Source organism: Erythrolamprus reginae, chromosome 4 (assembly GCF_031021105.1).
Source record: "Erythrolamprus reginae isolate rEryReg1 chromosome 4, rEryReg1.hap1, whole genome shotgun sequence".
Classification (NCBI taxonomy): Eukaryota; Metazoa; Chordata; class Lepidosauria; order Squamata; family Dipsadidae; genus Erythrolamprus; species Erythrolamprus reginae.
This window is the reverse complement of record NC_091953.1, coordinates 83,994,982-84,013,951: the sequence shown is the minus strand read 5'-3', so window position 1 is coordinate 84,013,951 and position 18,970 is coordinate 83,994,982. Positions and strand designations below refer to the sequence as shown.

The 18,970-nt window shown below is 37.4% G+C and overlaps 1 protein-coding gene across 2 annotated transcripts; it reads left to right on the top strand.

Moving 5' to 3' along the window:
* The first annotated feature begins 15,307 nt into the window (after positions 1 to 15,307).
* TCEANC (transcription elongation factor A N-terminal and central domain containing) lies at positions 15,308 to 18,462 on the top strand. 2 transcript variants are annotated; one of them, XM_070750665.1, is made up of 2 exons: positions 15,308 to 15,378; positions 17,040 to 18,462. In XM_070750665.1, the coding sequence occupies exon 2, from the start codon at positions 17,048 to 17,050 to the stop codon at positions 18,095 to 18,097; it is 1,050 nt and encodes a 349-aa protein (XP_070606766.1). In that variant the 5' UTR covers positions 15,308 to 15,378; positions 17,040 to 17,047; the 3' UTR covers positions 18,098 to 18,462. The 2 variants fall into 2 exon arrangements, with proteins under 2 accessions (XP_070606766.1, XP_070606765.1); XM_070750664.1 differs by having other exon boundaries at positions 15,314 to 15,655.
* Positions 18,463 to 18,970: the final 508 nt, after the last annotated feature.

The following is an 18,970-nucleotide window of genomic DNA, read 5'->3' as shown; positions in this document are numbered from 1 at the left end:
TAAGTTTTACAGTCTTTTATGTCATGGTTATTAAGTGAATCACCGTACTTGTTAAATAAACGATACCGTCATTACGTGAATATAGCTTTCCCATTAACTAGCCTGATTGTAAACCATAAAGAACTACATATAGTATATACAGGAAATACAACCGAAAGTTGGAAAATAGGAGATGGATGTGGGGTGGGTGGGTGAAACAGCAGGGGGTGGGGCACGAGGGCATTGGATTATCGGTGTGGCCATGCGTCTGTGTGCACACTTTTGGCACCTGAGGGAAAAATGTTCACCATCACTGATAAGCCTATTTGAGAATATGCTAAATCCATTTTGGCACCTAACGTTTTTGGCTTATCCACGAGTACCTATGATGATTATTGTATTGAATAAATGAGGAAATTATGCTTAGAAGCTAATAATATAATACTACTTTTCTGCTAGAAACATTAAACTCTGCTTTTGATAGTGCTTTTCTAAAATTTGTGAAAATAGTATGCTCCTCTGTCGTGGTTGTTGTTGTTGCAAAGCCAAATACAACTTTTAAATGCTACTTTGTGTATGTGTGTGCATATTTGTATACATTCAGATAAATACTGTACATGCACACTATAAAGCAGCATACCAAAATAATATATCAAGGCTATGGTTCATGCTTCAGGGAACATATGATGCTCCAATTTTTGATCATAATAGACAGAAACATATTTTCGCCTTATGAAGTTCTTGTCCCCCTCACAAAACAACTGGTTCTACTTCAAGGGATATTGAGAGGAGATTCAATGTATACAAACTTTCCTTTTCAGTGAAGAAATAGCTCTGAGTACCCATTCTTATGATTTGTCACACATAAACTAAGGGCTCTGCCTCTGTTTGCCAAGAATGTTCCCAGATTTTTGGATCAGGTTCTCTCTTTTATAAATGCAGTTACAGGTAAAACTCAAAAAATTAGAATATTGTGCAAAAGTTCATTTATTTCAGTAATGCAATTTAAAAGGTGAAACGTAATATATGAGAGAGACTTATTACAGGCAAGGCAACACAGTTCAAGGTGTGATTTGTCATAATTGTGATGATTATGGGGTACAGCTCATGAAAACCCCAAATCCCCCATCTCAGAAAATTAGAATATTACATACGATCAGTCAAACAAGGATTGTACATAGAACAATATCAGACCTCTGAAAAGTATTAGGCAAGGCAAGCAAACTGCAAAGGAGAGACTGGATGGGACAGGGCAAATGAGCAATGACCAGGGACCAGTTCAAGGTTGTGGCCAGCCAGCCATTGTTACCAACTCAGCAAACTGGTATGCTCAAACTGGTCTGAACTGGTAGCATTTCACCTCTGATTCTTGTACATATAGGGAAAAATATGACATACTACCGTGTTTCCCCGATAGTAAGACCCCCCCGATTGTAAGACATATGGGGGGTCTCAGGGGGGTCGGCTTATATAAGCCATACCCCGAAAGTAAGACATATGTCTTACTTTCGGGGAAACACGGTAGTATAAAAGGAATTAAAGGGGGAAAAAACTAGACAAATACTATTGCTGCGCCCTCCTTCACCAGCCTCCTTTCCGGCAGCTCCCTGCGCGCCCCTCGCCTTCGCTCGCCGCGGCGCCACCCGCCTCTTCCCCTGCCGAGGCTCAGCTGCAAGCGGCCAGTGAGGCCGATCGGCTCCGAGGTGAGCGGCCGGAGCTGCGCCCTCCTTCGCCCGCCTCCTTTCCGCTCGCCTCGGAGCCGATCGGCCTCGCTGGCCGCTTGCAGCTGAGCCTCGGCAAGGGAAGAGGCTGTGGCGCCGCGGCGAGCGAAGGCGAGGGGCGCGCACGGAGCTGCCGGAAAGGAGGCTGGTGAAGGAGGGCGCAGCTCCGGCCGCTCGCCTCAGAGCCGATCGGCCTCGCTGGGCGCTTCCCAGGCCGAGGCTCAGCTGCAAGCGGCCAGCGAGGCCGATTGGCTCCGAGGCGAGCGGCCGGAGCTGCGCCCTCCTTCGCCCGCCTCCTTTCCGCTCGTCTCGGAGGCGCTCGGCCTCGCTGGCCGCTTGCAGCTGAGCCTCGGCAGGGGAAGAGGCGGTGGCGCCGCGGCGAGCGAAGGCGAGGGGCGCGCAGGGAGCTGCCGGAAAGGAGGCTGGTGAAGGAGGGCGCAGCTCCGGCCGCTCGCCTCGGAGCCGATCGGCCTCGCTGGCCGCTTGCAGCTGAGCCTCGGCAAGGGAAGAGGCCGTGGCGCCGCGGCGAGCGAAGGCGAGGGGGCGCGCACGGAGCTGCCGGAAAGGAGGCTGGTGAAGGAGGGCGCAGCTCCGGCCGCTCGCCTCAGAGCCGATCGGCCTCGCTGGGCGCTTCCCAGGCCGAGGCTCAGCTGCAAGCGGCCAGCGAGGCCGATTGGCTCCGAGGCGAGCGGCCGGAGCTGCGCCCTCCTTCGCCCGCCTCCTTTCCGCTCGTCTCGGAGGCGCTCGGCCTCGCTGGCCGCTTGCAGCTGAGCCTCGGCAGGGGAAGAGGCGGTGGCGCCGCGGCGAGCGAAGGCGAGGGGGCGCGCAGGGAGCTGCCGGAAAGGAGGCTGGTGAAGGAGGGCGCAGCTCCGGCCGCTCGCCTCGGAGCCGATCGGCCTCGCTGGCCGCTTCCCCTGCCGAGGCTCAGCTGCAAGCGGCCAGCGAGGCCGATTGGCTCCGAGGCGAGCGGCCGGAGCTGCGCCCTCCTTCACCAGCCTCCTTTCCGGCAGCTCCCTGCGCGCCCCTCGCCTTCGCTCGCTGCGGCGCCACCGCCTCTTCCCCTGCCGAGGCTCAGCTGCAAGCGGCCAGTGAGGCCGATCGGCTCCGAGGCGAGCGGAAAGGTGAGTGGCGCGGTCAGGCGCCCTCCTTCGCCTGCCTCCTTTCCGGCAGCTCCCCGCGCCCGAAGACGAGCCGGCCCCGGTGCCCGGGACAATGTAAGACATACCCCCAAAGTAAGACACAGTGGGGCTTTTGGGGGTAAAAAGATAGTAAGACACTGCCTTACTATCGGGGAAACACGGTACTAAAATGAAAATCCATTAAAGCTCTATTATTAAGCATGATATTTTCTTTTGGAAATATTTTTGTAAGTACACTGCTCAAAAAAATAAACACTTAAACAATACAATATAACTCCAAGTAAATCAAACTTCTGTGAAATCAAACTGTCCACTTAGGAAGCAACACTGATTGACAATCAATTTCACATGCTGTTGTGCACATTCAACTTTGTACAGAACAAAGTATTCAATGAGAATATTTCATTCATTCAGATCTAGGATGTGTTATTTGAGTGTTCCCTTTTTGAGCAGTATATTTATGATTCAGAGAACAATATGCAAACATTTATAACGGTTAATTGATATGTCTTTGGTAAGATGCCAGTCTTGAAACTTTAAAATTATGAAAAATTGGATTTGTCTTTATATGTTTAATATTACAAATGAAGGTTAAATATCTACTAAGAGGGCAAAACATTACACATAAGTATATAAGCTATTAATGATGAACTTTTCTTAGACCTTGGGAAAACTTTAATGTAAGTTTGCAAATATCAGGTTTTAATTAGAAATAGATTCATAATGTATAACAGGGACTAAACTTTAAAAAGATTTCTAAAAGTTTTTTAAAAGTTGCAAAAAGAATCAAATTTGACATTTATTTTCTCTGTAATGCATAGCACTGTAACATACATAAATAAACTGAGATCCTGCTTTTGAAATAAAAAATAGTGTGTTGTGATCCCCAATTTCTTAGGTATATTTCAGGGGTCAGAATGAAGATGATCTATAAGATTATGAGGTGATGCATCCTCATTCAGCACCCTGACCTGTCTTCTTTTCCCACATTCAACAACCAAATTTACATATAGTGCTACCTTATGGTGCTTTAAGGATGGTTTATCAATTCACAACTAACAGCTTCATATCTCAGATAACACCATAAATCATGATTTATGTGTGGGTTCTTATTACATTAATAGCCAAAAACAAAGAAATCATTGCATTGCTCAACATAAATTCTCTCTCCCAATCAACTTTATCAAAGGCAAGGAGTATTAATGCTGTAACTTCATAAATAATTATGAAATTAAAGAATTATAAGACAGCATGAAAACGTTTTAATCTTGCTGTGGTATGTTTAGTTTTCTGGTAGTTTTGTACAGCCTATGAATTCATTAGCAGAAACATGGGTTCAATGCTATATCTTGTTAAATAGTGCAGGAAGCAGTGTTCCCTCTAATTTTTTGGGGGGTGGGCGGAAAACATAGAAACATAGAAGTCTGACGGCAGAAAAAGACCTCATGGTCCATCTAGTCTGCCCTTATACTATTTTCTGTATTTTATCTTAGGATGGATATATGTTTATCCCAGGCATGTTTAAATTCAGTTACTGTGGATTTATCTACCACGTCTGCTGGAAGTTTGTTCCAAGGATCTACTACTCTTTTAGTAAAATAATATTTTCTCATGTTGCTTTTGATCTTTCCCCCAACTAACTTCAGATTGTGTCCCCTTGTTCTTGTGTTCACTTTCCTATTAAAAACACTTCCCTCCTGAACCTTATTTAACCCTTTAATATATTTAAATGTTTCGATCATGTCCCCCCTTTTCCTTCTGTCCTCCAGACTATACAGATTGAGTTCATTAAGTCTTTCCTGATACGTTTTATGCTTAAGACCTTCCACCATTCTTGTAGCCAGTCTTTGGACCCGTTCAATTTTGTCAATATCTTTTTGTAGGTGAGGTCTCCAGAACTGAACACAGTATTCCAAATGTGGTCTCACCAGCATTCTATATAGCGGGATCATAATCTCCCTCTTCCTGCTTGTTATACCTCTAGCTATGCAGCCAAGCATCCTACTTGCTTTCCCTACCGCCTGACTGTACTGTTCACCCAATTTGAGACTGTCAGAAATCATTACCCCTAAATCCTTTTCTTTTGAAGTATTTGCTAACACAGAACTGCCAATACAATACTCAGATTGAGGATTCCTTTTCCCAAAGTGCATTATTTTACATTTGGAAACATTAAACTGCAGTTTCCATTGCTTTGACCATTTATCTAGTAAAGCTAAATCGTTTACCATATTACAGACCCCTCCAGGAATATCAACCCTATTGCACACTTTAGAGTCATCGGCAAATAGGCAAACTTTCCCTACCAAACCTTCCCCTATGTCACTCACAAACATATTAAAAAGAATAGGACCCAGAACAGACCCTTGTGGCACACCGCTTGTAACCTGACTCTGCTCAGAATACTCGCCATTAACAATAACTCTCTGATATCTATGCTTCAGCCAGCTGCAAATCCATTGAACTATCCAGGGATTAAGTCCAATCTTCACTAATTTATCTACCAGCTCTTTATGTGGAACCATATCAAAGGCTTTGCTGAAGTCCAGGTAGGCAATATCCACGGCACCACCTTCATCCAACACCTTTGTGACATAGTCAAATCAATGAGATTAGTCTGACATGATTTGCCTTCAGTAAAGCCATGCTGATTTGGGTCCAATAAGTTATTGTTTTTTAGGTGCTGATTTATCCTCTTTTTGAGTAGAGTCTCCATCATTTTAACTACAACTGATGTCAAGCTAACTGGCCTGTAGTTACCAGCTTCTTCTCTACTGCCCTTCTTGTGAATAGGCACAACACTGGCCATTCTCCAATCCTCAGGAACTTCTCCTGTTAACAAGGATTGGTTAAACAAATCAGTCAGAGGGGTAGTAATGACAGATCTGAGTTCTTTAAGAACTCTGGGGTGGATGCCATCTGGACCCATTGCCTCATTTATCTTTAATCGTTCAAGTTCTTCTAAGACATCGGCTTCTAAGATCACTGGAGCTGAATCCGTACAGCTGGAAGCAATGCTATATCCCTCTATAGTATTATTTTGTACGGTGTCTTTTGAGAAAACTGAACAGAAGTAGCTATTGAAATGGTCAGCGTATAGTGTCTGAGCGGCAGTCCCTTTGGGACTGGGTGGCACAAAAATAATAAATAAATAAATAAATAAACAAACAACTAACTAACAAACAAACAAACAAACAAACAAATAAAAAACCCACCCTGTTTTGCCTCAGAGAATTTCAAAATAAAATACTGTACTGTGTGTCTATAACAGTGAGCTCATAATAGGGCAATTCTATCAATATCAAAATGCCACTTAAATAGTTGAGCTAGTTTCAAACTAGATTTTGATTTTCTTTCTCTCTTCCTTACTCCCATTCTTTTTCTTTCTCTTTTCTTTCCTCTCTTTTTTCTATCTGTTTCTCTCTCTTCCTCTCTTCCTCTCTCTCTCCTTCCCTCTCACTCTTTCCCTCTCGGCTTCTGGGCAGGTTTGGAAAACTGTGAGTTGATGATGATTTTTAAGTGAGCGATTGCTCACTGCTCAGCTTAGAGGGAACTATGGCAGGAAGTATTTTCTTTCTACAGATGGCTATTTTATATCTTATATAAATGTTGCATAAGAGGGTTATTAATTCAAACATATCCTACTTATGTCCATTCTTGGTTGTGGAGTAGATCTGTTATAGAAGTAGACACCTACTTTTTGCATGATTGAAGTATGGGGTGTTAACAAATGATTCTTCCTTCTTCACACTGAGCCTATTAAACATAAGTGTTTCATAGCCATCTGTTGGCAATCTTGCTGTTAAAATTGTCTATCAAGGCCACATGCCAGCTAGATTCTTCCTGGCCACCTAAAGTCAATGCTTTACTTGGGCAATGTGTTTGACTGACATCCTACTACAAATTACAGTCCGAGTGACAACTGATTGGCAGACAGCTGAAGACACAGACCAAAATGAGCAAAACAATGTTTGTGAGATTGGACTGAAGAAGAAAAATGGGGAACTTATAATATCTGTTTGCTGCTTTTATATGGCATGTTCTCTTGTGTTATGTGAATCTTATCAGTGTGATTAATGTCCAGTGCATCAAGCAAGCCAGATGATTGAATTGGTTGAATAAATTTGAATACATTCCATTAAGTAGTTTGCGAATACAAGAAGGATAGCAAGTACCAGAAGAGCAGATAAAACAGCAGCATCAGATAAAAGCATGCTAGAATCACATAAAATCATACAGGAAGGAAGTAGAAGACAGGAAGGAGTCATTTGAAGCACATGTGCTTAGTCTTCATTATGCTATGTTTGAGGATGGATTAATGTATGCTGCCCAGATTATACATTCTTGTGAATGTATTAGCCATACGAATTTGATAAATAAGTAAAATATCCTGTTCCAAATGTTTCTTTTGTTTTTTTACTAGTGTAATGTTATATGAATATTATTATATCTAATGTTTCTTATTTTTTCTTATTACTAGTAACTTTACATACCCCCATATGTACTTAACAAAACAAATAAAATAAAAATAAAATATTAGGGAAGGAACTTGTTTTTGGATCAAGGTAGTAGTTGCAAAATATATCCAATGCAGGACTTCCGGTCTGGAAGAGACTGCAGCGGGATCTCTTCGGCAGCGCTCTGCCCCGAGATTCCTTCTACCCCTCCGAAGGTCACCAATTGCGATCGGATCGGGCTCGGATGGCCCGATCCCAGAACAGGGGGCTCCCCTCTGTCCGAGGAGCCGTCGCTGAAGCTCCAGAGACAGCGGTTCGCCCCGCAGCTTCAGAGAAGGGAGAACCGATCTTCCTTCCTTAGGAAGATTCGGCCAGTGCATTCTCTCCAAACCTAGCGGGAAGCAAGAGAAAGCTATAGAAAGTGAAATTATTGCAATCCATCTGACTGAAAAGGAATACAACAGACAAAAAGACCTAAGGTAAAAAATTCTTTTTTCGTTTCATGTTTAAAAACAGAAGATTTGATCACAGTAAAAGTTTCAAGTGAAAGTTGTTTTTTTTTCAACAAGGCGAAGGTGAAAGGGGTTTTTTGGACAATTTGTATTCATCCGCAAATAACAGCCGAATCTAATTTTTTCACTTTCGTTTTTTCCATCTTGAACTTGAACTTTGGAACTTAAAAAACATTTTTTTAACTCTATGGATTAATAAAACAATTTAAATTTGATATGATTATAGAAAAAACCTAAATTGCTAAAGGAAATCTGCAATGATGATTGGAATTCGTATTTTTTAGACCGTTAAAAACATAGTGTTCCGGGCTTTAACTCTGACAGCGGAGGAACACAGTCTTGCTGCCTTTCTTCTCACCTTGCTGTTTTTTTTCTATATAACAACGAAATAACGCAATAACTTGAAAATAAATGGAAAATAAAAGGAACTGAAATATTAAATCAAAAAGAGTTTATCCAGCCTTTCCTTTGGATTATTTACTTCTGGATTAACGTATTTGGATTACTTGCTGATCGTTTCTGGATTATTTGCTGAGAATTTCCTAACATCTGCCTTGGTGCACGAAACTTAACCTGACTCCATTTTAGGATTTGCCTCTTTACTTTTGTCTTGGATTTGGAAAATAAACTGACTCTATTTTAAACAAATGAAAACTTTTAACTTGACTTTGCCTTTGAATCTGAAATTGGAACTAAATACAACTTTACCCCTTGACATTTGGATTTACAACCCTTATTTACCAGCACAACTATTCGACTTATAAGAAGAACATAAGTATATAATACTGATATTTTGTCTTTTAGAATAACTATTTTCTTCCCTGGTCTTTTTTGATTTTTTTCTTTTCTTCTTTTGTGTAGTGTCATTTTTAAAAGAAAATTGATTTGAAACATATGCGTTGTTAATAAACCTTGGTTTCCTGCTCCTTTTCAGTGGAATTAAAATACCACCTCCTTCCTTTCTCTCCCCCCTAGAATAATTTCCTCTACTCTTTTTCTTATTTTTCCCTTCTCTCCTCTCTCCCCCTCCTTTTTCTCTCCTATAATTTTTTCTTTCTATGTTCCTTTCTGCCTTTTATGAATAGTCATTCTTTCTCATTTATTCTGTCCTCTTTTCAGACTACTTCTTTTTAGTTCTTGCTTCTTTCTTATTTTTAAAAGTCTTACACCTGGTTCTTTTGGTATTGCCTATTTAAAGTTTTTAAAATAACAATACATTTTGAATTTTGTTAGTAATTGGATTGATATATTGCTATATTTGAAGGGAAATTGTAAACAAGGTAAATTGAACAGGTTTGGAATTTATAGGAATTCTTTTCCTTTTACTACATATAAATTGAAAGTAATTTTAAATTTTAAATAGTGGATTCAAATTTGATAATGTCAAGCACCTCAACCTTTGTTAAAACAGTTAAAAAACAAACTACAGCAGCAATTCCTTCCCCACAAGGGTCACCGCATCCTTCCCCGTCGCACCAGGTGTTAACTATGTCTACCAAGGAGAAAGACAAAGACAAAGACAAAACAATGCAGTCCAACTTTGCAACAATACAAGAAACTTTAAATACATTGAAAGACTTTATGTTTAAATCTCAAGAAGATGCAACCCAACAACGAGAGGCTATAAAAGAGGACGCAACACAACAAAGAGAAGCTATAAAATCAGAGCTGGCAGAATTTAAAACGGAGATGGCTGAACTGAAAGTTGACATGGGAGAGATGAAAGATCAGATAAAGGAGATACAACAAACACTACAAGAAAGTGATGACCGAGTTAAAAAAGTTGAAGAGAAGTCTGATAAAACCGAAAAAAGAATGGACTACCTTGAAGGTAGAGCTGATGCACGATATAGAAGATATGATGAATCAATCACTCAGTTGGAGATGCAACGTGCTTCGTATGGGCTATGATTTCAGAATATAAAAGAGGAAAAAGATGAAGATTTAAAAATGACTATGGCTGAAATTATTGGAGGAATACTCCAAGAGGATCCCACAGCACTACTGAAAGAAATCGATGAAGTTTTCAGAACTTCGAATAGCTACATTCGTCGCCACAATCTTCTGAGAGAGATACACATCAAGTTCACAAGAAAAGCTTTGCGAGATGACATACTCCACTGGTCAAGAAATTCCAAACTCCAACATCAAGGAATTGAAATAAAAATATTAAAACAAGTTCCAAGAAGTGTCAGAGAAAGCAGAAGAGATTATCACTTCCTAACCAGAATTTTGATTAAAGAAAATATAACTTTCCGTTGGCTCATTCCACAAGGCCTATCTCTGACTTGGCGTTCTACAAGATACAAATTGGAAAATATAGATCAAGCCATGTACTTCTTTGAAAATAGTGGTATCAGCCATCTGGACCATACAGCCAAGCAACAAGTGGTTCAACAACAACCAGTACAACAGCAACCAGGGGAAAAACCAGCAATCCAACAAGAAGAAGACTTGGGGGCTACTGCTCAAATAATCGAGCAGGACCAAGGTGCCAGAAGAGTTCAACCTCAGCGAGAAACCAAAAAACCTACTAAATGACGATAAGCAAAGACTTAAAAATCTTTTCTGTAAATGTCAATGGACTTAATGAACTGAGGAAAAGGAAACAAATCTTTTCCAAAATCAGAAATCAAAATGCTCAAATTGCAATATTACAAGAAGTGCATATTAAAAAAAGCAACCAAAAATTACTGTTGAATCCCAAAATTGGAAAAATGTATGCTGCATTAGCAGATCAAAAAAAAAGAGGAGTAGTGATGTATGTTGAGAATTCTATAAATTCCAAACAAATATTTAAGGATAATGAAGGTAGAATATTGATTGTACAAGTTGATATTGAACCCAGACCTCTAGTTATTGTTTCTATCTATGCCCCTAATGAAGATCAAATGACATTTTATAAAAAACTACACCAAACAATGATAGAACTAGCTATTGAAAATGTATTAATAATTGGTGATTTTAATGCTATTGCGAATAGACAACTAGACCATTCGGGGGGGGGGGAGGTAACAATAAAAGAAAAAAAAGTAAAAAAACAAGAAGGAATCTATTACCTAGTACTTTTCAAAAAATGAAAGCGGAACTATTATTAAATGATATTTGGAGGGAAAGATACCCTCACAAGAGACAATATACCTTCTACTCCAACCCCCACAAAATCTGGACAAGAATAGACATGGTATGGGCACCAAAAATTATTGCAGAACAAATAAAAGAGGTCGAGATAGATGTTAATACATGGGCTGATCACAATCCAATAGTAGTTTCTATGAGAATTAATAACAAACAGAACAACTGGCGGATGAATAGAAACATTTTAAATGATAAGAAATATAAGGATTGGATTGAAAAAGAATTAAAAATATTTTTTGAAATTAATAAAAACTCAGACACTACTCCACAAAATTTATGGGATACAGTTAAAGCCTATATAAGAGGATTAACAATATCCTACACAGCAAAATATAATAAGGAAAACAAATTAAAGTATGTACAATTAATAAATGAATTAAAACAATTAGAATTTTTATCGCAGCAGCATATCAAGAATAGAGACTTAAAAACAGAAATAAATGTAATTAAACATAAAATTAGAATCATAGAACAAAATCAGATAACTGAAAAAATTAAAAGAGCAAAGCAACATTATTTTGAACATGCAAACAAACCAGGCAGATGGCTAGCATATAAACTTAGAAAACAGAGGCAATCAAAATTAATTAAAAAACTAGAAGACAAAGATGGTACAATAAAATATGATACAGAAGGAAAGGCAGCCATTGTGTATAACTTTTATAAAGATCTATATGCAAAAGATAATATTAGTGAAGATGAAGTTTTTAACTATTTACAGTCTTCAAAATTACCACAAATAACAGAAGACCAACAGGCCACTATGGACGGACCAATAACAATGGAAGAACTCCTAATAATAATCAAAAAACAGGAAAATAATAAGGCCACGGGCCCAGACGCCATACCGGCAGAATGGTAATAAATAGAAAATGAAACAATAAGAAATAATATGTTAGAAATTTTCAATCAATGCAGACTTGAGGGTAAAATTCCTAAATCTTGGTCAGAATCACTAACAACTTTAATACACAAACCGGGTACAGAGCCAGAAAAAATCAAAAACTACAGGCCCATATCATTATTAAACGTAGATTACAAGATATTTATTGCTATTTATGCAGACAGACTTAAAAGAGTCATAAATGGAATAATACACCAAGACCAAAATGGGTTTCTACCAGGGAGACAAATTAAAAATAACCTCAGAACAGTTATAAACACACTAGAGTACTATGAACAACATCCAGGTAAGACAGCATCCTTAATGTTCTTAGATGCCCAAAAGGCCTTTGACAATGTCAACTGGATATTTATAAAAATGCAATTAAATAAAATGAGATTTGGCCCAAAATTTGTTAATTTAATAGATACTATCTATTCAAAACAAACAACTAATATAATATTGAACAATAACCAATTACCAATACTCGAGATAAATAGGGGAGTTCGTCAAGGTTGCCCTATATCACCATTGTTATTTATTATGATTCTGGAGACTCTATTAATTAAAATAAGAACAGACTCTAAAATAAAAGGTCTAACTGTAGGAGATGAAACTTATAAAGTTCAAGCCTTTGCAGATGACTTAACGTTTATAATCGAAGAACCGATAATAACAGTCCCCACATTACTGCAAGCTATAGAACAATATGGAAAGGTAGCAGGTTTAAAGATAAACAAAAGTAAAACACATTTTCTAACTAAAAATATGAGCAAAACACAAGAAACCAAATTAGAAAGCATTTCCGGAATAAATATTGTTAAAAAAGTAAAATACTTAGGAATATGTCTAACAGCGAAAACAATAACATTAAAAAATGATAACTATACAAAATTATTAACAGAAATTAAAAAAGACTTAGCAATGTGGAATAACCTGAAAATATCATTTCTAGGAAGAGTTGCAACAATTAAGATGAATATTTTACCCAAGGTCTTATTTCTCTTCCAAGTAATCCCAATAAATCCAGGGGGAATCTTTTTTAAAACTTTGACAAATATAGTTAAAAAATTTATATGGCAAGGGAAAAAAGCAAGGATAAAAATAAATTGTCTAGAAGATATTAAAGAAAGAGGAGGATTTGGCCTTCCAAATTGGAAATTATACTATCAGGCTGCCGCCTTAACATGGATTAGAGATTGGATAACTCTAGAGAATAAAAGAATATTAAACCTAGAAGGGCATGATCTTATGCTTGGATGGCATGCATTTATATGGTATGACAAGGAAAAAAACCACTCATATTTTAAAAGACACACATTAAGGAAGTATCTATTAGAGGTCTGGAAAGATATAAGGAAAAACCACTTTCTAAATATCCCAGAATGGCTTGCCCCCCTAGAAGCAATAACACATCCGAAGTCTATAAAAGACAAGAAAATATTTTTTAGATATAAAGAATTACTAAATGATCAGATGAAGTTAAAATCTAGGATTAAATTACAAGAAGAAGGGATAACAATAGATTGGTGGCATTATGCCCAGATCCGATCTAGATATCAGAAGGATAAAACCCTCTATATTTTTAATAAAAGTAAAAATTTGCTAAGTAACTTAATTACTACTAACCCAACAAAAATGATAGGTAAAATATATAAATTCCTCATTGCACATAAAAATATAGAGTTGACCTTAAAAGACACTATGATAAGATGGTGCAGAAATATTGGCAAGGAAATAGATATAGATACATGGGAGAAAGTTTGACTAACAACTGGAAAATGACTAAATCAGTCTCATTAAAAGAAAATCAAATTAAAATGTTTTACAGGTGGCATCTCCCACCAAATAGGATAGCAAAAATGTTTCCCAAAACATCTCCACTGTGTTGGAAATGTAAGAAAGAAATAGGAACCTACTACCATCAACGGTGGACATGTGGTAAAGCTAAAATATACTGGAAGATGATAGAGAAAATAATAAAAGAAATAGTAAAGCAGGATATAGAAAACACCCCGGAATTTTACCTATTAGGAATTACCAATCAGACTTATAAGAAAGAAATTCTTTATTTAATTATACACATACTAACTGCGGCTAGAATAATATATGCGCAAAATTGGAAGGGGGAAGAAATCCCCAAGGAAGAAGAAGTCATAGCAAAAATATTAGATTGCGCTGAAATGGATATGATGACAAGACGTTTAAATGATCAAGAAGATACTAAATTCTATGAAACATGGAACAATGTTTATAAATGGATAGACAAGAAAAAATAAGATATATAAATTTACTTTTAGTTAATTTCTTGTATTTGTTTTTACCTGGGTAATAATAATGTTAATATTAGTTTAAATGTATCATTTGATGATTATGGTATATTAGTTTATGTATAAGCAACATACTAAGAATTTTGGTTTACGCATAGTAGTTAAAATTTGGAAAATTCTAACCCAAATTTACTAGACTTTTTAATATTCAATATATATTTACCTATGTATTCTTTTTCTGTATTTGAATTTATACTTTCAAGATAAGCGGGGGAAATCCACCCCCACTCTATGTTTAATGTTTGTATGTGTGTCTGTTTATTTTAAGAAAATTAATTAAAAAAAATATATTAAAAAAAATATACCCAATGCTACCCTCTTGTGGTCATTCGTAGGTTTCAGCTCTATCATCCTCTTATAATTCGGTATTTTTAATGAAGAAGAGATATCAAAAGGTCATCAAAATGAATTTGAAATTGAAATTAAAACATTGGCCATATGAAACAAGCCATGTTTATTTTGTTCAGTGAAAAATGAAGCACTAGAATAGTTCAGTTGAAAATAAAATGTTGCCATGTACAGTATATCTTTAAATGTGTATCTAATAAGGATTATGCGGTTTTTTTAAAAATCCAGACACATTAGGCAGAGCATCAGACTTTTTTCTACAAATTGACAGGTTTTGAAGATAGATTATTGAAAGCCCCTTAGGTAACCCAGACCACAAAATCAATCCCGTGGAAAGACTAAAACTACTTTTATTAGTTCAGTCCACTAATTCTGCCACCGAAAGTGGCAGTTCAAACTGGGTATAAATTCTGGAGCCCCACCATAGATGTTAGTGCGGATTGAGGAAGTTATTTTAAAAAATCTTGGAAGTTCATATGTTGTTGGTGAAAAAAACTATAGACCTATTCAATGTAGTTTAAAAGCTGCTCTAAAGGCAGCACTAGAATTAATTCGAATCATTTCTGAATATTTACTTTGCGCTGCTGGAATGCCACAACTACCGCAACCTCGAAGAAATTGCAAATAGCGTATAATACACGAGCCTTCCTTGGTCTCCAAATATAAAAACTTCAACTCCCATACTTCTCGGCAATTGTGGCAGCTTGTCAGCACCTCTAGAGGGCGCAGTAGTTAGGGCTGAGCCAGAAAGAGAAGCCCCTCGTTTCGCAATGAGGGCATAGAGGCGCGCGCATTTTACGTTTGCTGATTGAAGGGCGAAGGGACGCTGGAAGGGCGGAAGTCCTACGCTGGCCCTGTTGGGAGTCTGCAGGTGAGGAAGAACGGATGTCGTGATGGGGTTCATCTTGGGTGGGGAAGAAGTGCCCCCTGTGTCTTGAGTGACACCACAGGAGGCCGCCCTATTTTGTTACTTGGCTTCGGGAAAATCTTCTAAAAACAAGCAAACATGCAACATTTGTATACTGATCTGGACACTCTTATGTAGTTTAGCCTGATAAACCTTAAGCCATATATGACAAAAATGTGGATATTAGCTGCAATAGTAGCATTTTCAAAGGAAGAGCTGTAAACTATGGATATCGCATCAGGTGAATTTTCTTTCCTTTTTCTTTTTGGCAGTACTGTACTTAATTTAGAAAAGCCATTTCTATTGGGACCCCTTGTATCTGCGTCTTCTATCTCTCCTAATGTGTTTCGGGCTCAAATCTGTATGGAAGTTGCACTATAGTATAATTTCTCCCGTGTTTCATATTTTCCTCGTTTTGTAAATTCATGCTAAGGATAATTATAAGCTGCCACTCCCAAACATCGTTAACTGAAACATCCATCATGTCTAACTATCCATGAGCAATGTTCGCTGAAAGTGATGGGAATTGTAGCTCAAAGATGAAGGCTGTTTTGTGTGGTGAGGATGAGCCTCATTCATGCAATGTGATACCTCAAGCTGCATTTTGGTTTGCTTGTTTGAGGCATCACCTTACAAATCCAGGCTTAGCTAAAACAAACTACTTGTGGCTAATTCATTAAACAGTAATTAGGAAAGTCATATTTTAAAGTATGCTTCTCAACCTTAGCCATTTGAAGATGTGTAGACCTCAACTTCCAAAATCCTCCTAGATATTCTGGGAGTTGAAGTCTACCTTAAAATGGCTAAGATTAAGAAACACCGTTTTAGAGGGATATGTAAGTTCTAACATATTTTCACATGTGGTATAAAAGTAGAAGAGTCCAACCATTCAAGAAGTTATGAAAACAAATATAGCTCGGAGAGCTCTGTATTAGAAAAGAGCCTCATTTTTTGCCTCCCAAAATTCTGATGGAGAGAAATGCAAATAACTTGCAGTGCAACTCTTCAGATATGCTTAATATAGCTATAAAGAAAAAATAACTGGCCAAACCCAGGGGGGAAATACAAAATTCCAATATTTTCCATATTGTATGTGTTTGGTATAACTCTACCAAGTGTGGCCCAGGCTCTCCCTATCACACAACTAAATTGTCCACAACTATTGATTGTTTGAAAATATTAAATAACAGCTGCTTTTGAAAAAATTCAAAAGATAAATCTGTTTTATAGTAAAAGCTGTACTAAAATTGTAAAATGTAACTAAATGTTTATACACAAATATTAGTGTTCCAATAATTAGGAACTTTTGATTTCCTTTTCATTATTTTCAGCCCAACAGAACATTGGAACAAATTATATAAAGGCACTTTGCCCATTATCAGAAAAACATGCACACACACACACACAAAAGGAAAATGAACTAAATTTGTCTGAGAAGAATAATCAGAAAGAGAAAATACATTTATATATATACATACATAGAGAGAGGGAAAGAGAAGGGGGGAGCAGGGAGAGGTAAATGTTCAAATATGAAGAATTGTTTGAACCAGTTGTCTTATATATTCTCCATGCAAAATTATATCATGCACTGTACTTTAAAAACGCTTTTGCTACTTTTATTTCAGAATCTGCAATGTCTAACAGAAGCATTATCATGACTACAGCTCATTGTATAGAGAATCTACTACATAAAAAAAAATATCAAGATATTGGAAGTCATCTTGAATATCTTGAAACTGTTGATATGACTATAAATGATCTCCAAGAGACTGATATTGTCAAAGCTGTTTTCCAAATCCTCAAAAACTGTCCCTCTATAATACTGAAAAATAAGTGTAAGCATTTATTTTCAAAATGGAAAACACTTTATAAAAAATACCAATCAATGCATATTAAACCAGGACCCAGTAATATGGAAATATCTTTTAAGAATGATCAGGTGGTCTTGGAAAATAGAAACTACTGTGAAAAAGATCAGCTTGAAAAAGTAGATTCTGTCAGTTCTAACAATTGCCTGCCATCAGAAAAGAGTTCAAAAACTGGTAGAAGTAATGTGCAAGAGGATTATACAATTCAATCAGAACATCTGGGAGCCTCATGCTTCGATAGCAAAACAAACCCATCTGAGGATCCCATTACACCTCTAAGGTCTAAATGTGTAGAACTTCTTAACAGGGCTTTGCATGACTCTTCAACAAGCAATGAACAAAATGAAAAGCATCACAAAATAGCAGAAGAAATTGAACAGCACATTTTTGCAATGTATGTAAAAAATCATAGAAAATACAAAAATTGTATCAGGAGCAAAGTTTTAAACCTGAAAAACCCTAAAAATTTTCATTTAAAGACTAACTTGCTTTCAGGGGCTCTTAATCCCAAAATATTTGCTGACATGTCTGTGATGGAAATGGCACATGATGAACTGAAAGAGCTCAGGATTTCATTTACAGAGTCATCTGTTCTTGAACATCAGCTACCCCAAAATATCAGTGGTACACATACAAGCAAAATAAAATGTAAGCACTGTGAAAATTATGATTGCACTGTTACTGTCATTGCAAGGGGAGCCCTTTTCCTTCCTGGTTGGGTGCAGAATACAAATCCAGATGAACAAATGATGACTTATGTGATTTGTAATAAATGTGGAGAGCAGTGGTACCATAGCAGATGGATCTGTTTATGATTGTACATTACTTAGAAGTAAATATAAAATATGGAGATAATCCAGACCAAATATTTGAATGTGGAAGAAGTGGAAATGCTTAAATGGTTTTGTGCTGTAATAAAATATGGATGTGAATTACTGAGCAAATGATTGTAAAATATTGGAAATTGTTTAGAAAGCAGAGTATGACTCAGGCCAGTTCCTAATAACAAGTCAGCATTACTGTAGTAATAATGTCATTGAACTTATAAATAGGATATTTTAAAAGCATTGTTAAACTAGTAACTTTTTACATTAATTTGAAGTTTATGTTGTTGTGAGCCGCCCCGAGTCTACGGAGAAGGGGGGCATACAAAGCTAATAAATTATTATTATTATTATTATTATTATTATTATTATCATTATTATTATTAAATTATAGTTGTTAAATCCCTACAAATGAAATGACTATTTCATAATCCTTGAAATTCTTTGATCTTTGATAGTCCTCATGAGAGGACCCAAGAAATATCATGAGGTCTTCTTGATAATAAAGATCTCTCTCCCTCCTTCCCTCCCACCCTATCTTTTACACTAAAACACACACACACACACACACACACACAGTCGTTTTTCAAAATGTGAATAGTTGTTCTGTATGATTCAACTTGATTCTGTATGAATCAGTTCAAATTGAGGACAAATTTATTTATTTAGGGTATGGCAAATACCTGGACTTAAAGTTGTGTATCCGTTGTCATGTATTTAGAAAACCAGGAGTTCTACAAAGATGTCTGGCTGCCAACAGTCGCTAACCATCAATTCTTCAATTTAGTCTGGCTGCCAATTGTTGCTAGTCATTTGATTCACACTACCATGCTATCCAGGGTACATCACAAGGAGGTGAACTAG